Source organism: Asparagus officinalis, chromosome 5, assembly GCF_001876935.1.
Source record: "Asparagus officinalis chromosome 5, Aspof.V1, whole genome shotgun sequence".
In the NCBI taxonomy this organism is placed as follows: domain Eukaryota; kingdom Viridiplantae; phylum Streptophyta; class Magnoliopsida; order Asparagales; family Asparagaceae; genus Asparagus; species Asparagus officinalis.
Window position 1 is genome coordinate 105,803,751 of NC_033798.1, and position 5,074 is coordinate 105,808,824.

General features: G+C 33.8%; 1 protein-coding gene across 1 annotated transcript; it reads right to left on the reverse strand.

The window, feature by feature from the left end:
• Nucleotides 2,208–3,784, reverse strand: LOC109842301 (phosphatidylinositol 3-kinase 3-like). The gene is made up of 3 exons (XM_020411196.1): nt 3,251–3,784; nt 2,459–2,517; nt 2,208–2,343 (listed from the first exon to the last, which is right to left on the reverse strand). Exons 1-3 carry the CDS (start codon nt 3,782–3,784, stop codon nt 2,208–2,210), a joined length of 729 nt encoding a protein of 242 aa, XP_020266785.1.

Here is a 5,074-nt window from a genome sequence, read left to right on the forward strand (position 1 = left end):
AAACATTTCCTCAAACTGTGAATAGTTTTTAATTTCATTTCATTTCAATTAAATAGTAAACATTTTTTTAATGGAATCATTGACTTTCAATATAATAATCATAATACATGGTTATAAAAGAAGGAAAATGGGTATCAAATTGTACGTTACAGTTTTTACACTTGAGTAAAGTTCATAGAAGTGTAAACGGTGAGGCTAAATTGTTATTTCTAAACTCTCTAATGTTTCCGTGAAATCGCGAATATCAGGCAGATCACCCCCCCCCCCCACACCCCCCCCCCCCACACACACACACACCACACACCACCCCAATATTTGCTAACTTTCACAATAATGCATATTTCTTAAAGAAATGCTGACTTTATTTACAGCGACCGTCAATTTCCTAAATTTATCAGGTTTAGCTCAAGAAAGCGTTATGGTAGAAGTCACACTGACTACGACACGGGAGGGCCAAACTGCAGCATGATCCAAAGAGGGGGAAAGAATCTGCGTGGTGGGAGGAGCGTTAAGACCCTCACCAGCTATCTATTAATATAATAATTACTAAGACCCTGGTCATTATATATTCATGCCATATATCTAGAGTTATGCTACTCAAGACAATATGCAACATTTTTCGACCGGACACCCTTTTTTCATTCTTGTTGCTTGAGTTTGGCCTGTGAAATCGTTTTGTGCTCTCTCTTGATATATCGAATTGCTTTCTAGCATGTCCAGGGCGTATTTAGCCCTGCCCTGTGCGAAAAGTAAACATAGATCTAATCTTGATACTCTGAAATCTGTCACTTGGCATATCTTATGGAGGTAATATTTGAGGCTATTTACTGCTATAATTTTTGAAGGTCTTGCAAAATTTATTGAAGTCTCAAAGAATAAAAACACAATAATTTTTCTTGCTATTTACAGGCCAAGTTCGTAGCACAGCCGAGAGAATTCAAGCCTGAAGATCCCTTGAACAAGGTTATGCACGTAGTTATACGTAACAATTGATGTTGTGAATATTGTCCATATGCCACCATTAAAGTACCGTATCAGAGCTCAAAATTAGATCAGCTCCTAATGTTTACCTGACATTTCTAAGAAGCAGTTAACCTAATATCTGACTCATTAAGCCCTTATAGTTACTATTTTTGGCCTATCAAGTTCTTTTAGTTGTTCTGCCACCAGAAGTATTCCACCTATTACCCTCAACAGAATTGTGTTTTGGCTATGTTGCTGGAGGCCTGCGAGGACCACCATGGGGACTCAATAGACATGAAACAATAACATTAAAGCTTTATCTGTTAAAAATATTAAGTGAAGGGTTTCTAATTAGAAATATGTATTACTAACATTAGGGGCTGGTGACCAAACAAGCTGTTGGCCCAGTGGTAAGGCAAGCTGGTCGCCAGGCGCGCTCATGCCTCTCGGCAAAGAGCTCGAAATCTGAAAGCGGCACTTGTTGAAGGGGTAGGCCACCAGCCCGAGCCGGATTAGTCACAGGGCGGATTTTTTTTATTTGGGGTTTTTTTTTTGTTGGGGGGGGGGGGCGGGGGCGGGGGGTAAACTACTGGTTTCCCCTAGGAAAAAATAGTGTAGTATGTGAATCAACACATTTCCTCAAACTGTGAATAGTTTTTAATTTCATTTCATTTCAAGTTAAATAGTAAACATTTTTTTAATGGAATCATTGACTTTCAATATAATAATCATAATACATGGTTAATAAAGAAGGGAAAATGGGTATCAAATTGTACGTTACAGTTTGTACACTTTGAGTAAAGTTCATAGAAGTGTAAACGGTGAGGCTAAAATGTTATTTTCTAAACTCTCTAATGTTTCCGTGAAATCTGCGGAATATCAGGCAGATCACCCCCCCCCCCCCCCCACACCCCCCCCCCCCACACACACACACACACACACCACCCCATATTTGGGCTAACTTTGCCTAACTTCACAATAATGCATATTTCTTAAAGAAATGCTGACTTTATTTACGCACGTCAATTTCCTTAAATTTATCAGGTTAGCTCAAGAAAGGTTATGGTAGAAGTCACACTAGACTACGACACGGGAGGGGCCAACTGCAAGCATGATCCAAAGAGGGGAAAGAACTGCGGTGGTGGGAGGAGCCGTTAAGACCCTCACCAGCTATCTATTAATATAATAATTACTAAGACCCTGGTCATATATTATATTCATGCCATATATCTAGAGTATGTACATCAAGACATATGCAACATTTTTCGACGGACACCCTTTTCTTCATCTTGTTGTGAGTTTGGCTGTGAAATCGTTTTGTGCTCTCTCTTGATATATCGAATTGCTTCTTGCAGGGCCGGTTCTGAGATTTTAGGGGCCCTGTGCGAAAAGTAAACATAGACCCTTGAATATTACCTAAATATCAATAATTTCCAATTCGAATCCTTAAAATGCTAGCAAATAAAATATTACTGATCAGACATTAAAATATTACCTGGTTTTTTTTACATCTGGATAGTCTTTAACATACTTTTCAAGTGCTATTGCCCATCTCTTCAATCACCTGAATAAAATGTTACTGATCAGATAAATGCATGTAATCTCATCTTAATAAAGCTTTCCAATAGAGTAAATAGTCCACAATAAGAAATACCAAATATTATGTTCCTTTTGTATCTGTGCTTACCTTCATAAGACATATCGAAGCCTTTAGCATCAAAAAGTATCATCGAAAAATTGTCCTCCTTGCATTTTTAGCTGCAAAATCACTAATTAAGCCTTTAACATCAATTTTATCTAAAAATTATTTTCAATGGATATCAAAGCTAGTCCATTTAATCTTTCTTGTGACATGGTCGATCTCAGATAAGATTTTAATAATTTTAATTTTGAAAAACTTCTTTCTGCAGATGCAACTGTAACAGGTATAGTCAATAATATTCTATAAGCAATACATGCATTTGGAAAACAATTTCGTATTTTTAAAAAATTCAGTATATCAATAGCCATCTTTATTTCTTTTGGTAAAATATTTCGTAAGATTTAGTTCTCCAAATAAATCTTTCCCATCAAGATCATAATTTAATTTATATTTTAGAACAATTTCAAGATTATCACAACATGCTTTCAAATTTTTATCATCTAATGTCATGTTAATGATGTGTTCATTAGTTGTTTCATGTTCTTTAAGCCTAGAACTAAGATGTATCCAATCATTAAATCCTTCATTTATCAAAAAGTTTTTCTTAAAACCATTTTTAAACAATTTACAACAAAAACAGAATACTTTATCGATATCCTTTGAATAAACTAACCACTCCCTATCACATTTCTCTCTATTTGATAAATGTCTAGTGTAAAATGCCGAAGAAAAACATCTTCCTAATTTATCTTTAGGATCCTTTTCGACTAATAGATCTCTTATAGGCCCATTTTCCAGTAATATATCTCTAGATTTTGTATCCAAATTATCCCAAGTTCTTGGATCATAAATATTCAAATTCATAAGCATGGACTGATTAGGTTGTTCATTGCCTAAAATATTTTCATTCTCATTTTCATTGTTAATATCATTTTCATTCTGATTCTGATTCTCATTTTTACTTTCATTTTCATTTTCATTTTCATTTTCATTTTCATTATCATATTCATTCAAGCCCAAATCATTAATGTTATCATTTTCAATTGAATTTTCAACTAAATCTTGTGTTTCTTTAACAATGAATTTATCAAGCGCTCCACTTTGAGTTTGGACAAATTGTTCAAATTTTCTTTTTTTCTTACGTTTATCATATCCAGAAGGATACTTTCTTGGAGACATTTCTATAATAAAACAAAAAATACTACAATGAAATTGAAAGAAGTCAAAAGATTCAGAATAATACAACCTAATTTGAAGCGGGCTCAGATCTGACGACGTCTCCGACTCTCCGTGATCCCTGAAGTTAAAGAGCCAAAAAGTTCATTAGCAACCAGTTTAACCTAGCAATTTGATCCTGAACTACTAAAATTAGGGTTTTTTTTGCCCGAAAGCTCTCAATTTTTGGAGAGTTACTGATGATCTTTTTGAGTCTCCGACGAACCCAAAATCCCTCTTTTCGCAGTTACTCGATGAACCCAAACTTCCTCTTTTCGAGCAAAATAATCACCAAATCCTAAAATCCAACTCAGATCTGTGCCAAAGAACAACTCAGATCTAATCAAAACAATCACCAAATCCTAATTCCTAAGATCCAACATACTTTATTTCTTGATTATTAGATTTCAAATAACATTAGCTATGATATTTGCATATGTGAATATTCTTACATTTCCTAAATTCCTTAATTTCGTTCTGAAATTTTCGCATACTGCCCCATTAAGGATCCAAAAGCGTAGGGTTATTTAATGCTTACTTTTAGCTAGGGCTAGGCTTAATTAGGCTAGGAGTTGGAGTTAATTAGGCTTCATCAGGCGTAATTATCATTGGATTTGGATTTTGATCATATATGTTCTTATTGTATATGCCAGGATCTTTGATGTACATATAGGAAGGTTATGGGTTTGCTTTTGCTCACATGTTTCAGGATGCAGTTTTTATATTTTCTCTGTTTTATACATTCATAGCTCTGCTTTTAACTTTTCTCGGCGCATTTATCATACTCCCTTTAAAAGCACGAGTTCGGAAAATCTTTTTTAGACAAATATACCCCTTTATAGTTTGAACTACCTTATCTATAATCAAATTCTAATTTTCAATGGTCAATATTACCCTTCACTATTTTGAATATTTTATTTATATCTTAATCTATCCTAATCATAATCATATCTTATCCTAATCCTATGTGAACCATGTTTAGCTTAACAATTTAAAAAAACTAATATTAATAAAATATATAAAACATAAAAATGATATTAGTTTGTTAAGATAAAGAAATTACAAGTAGATAACATATTATAATACATGAAGTATTGCAAAAAAACCATAAAAAGTTTTAAAATTGCAGAAAAGACCCTGAAAAGTTCAAAATTATAAAACTCATCCAAATGTCTCAAAACTTAAAATAAAAAACATGAAATTAAAAAATTAACATCAGTTTGCAAAGAATTTAAAATTTACAGTTAACACCTC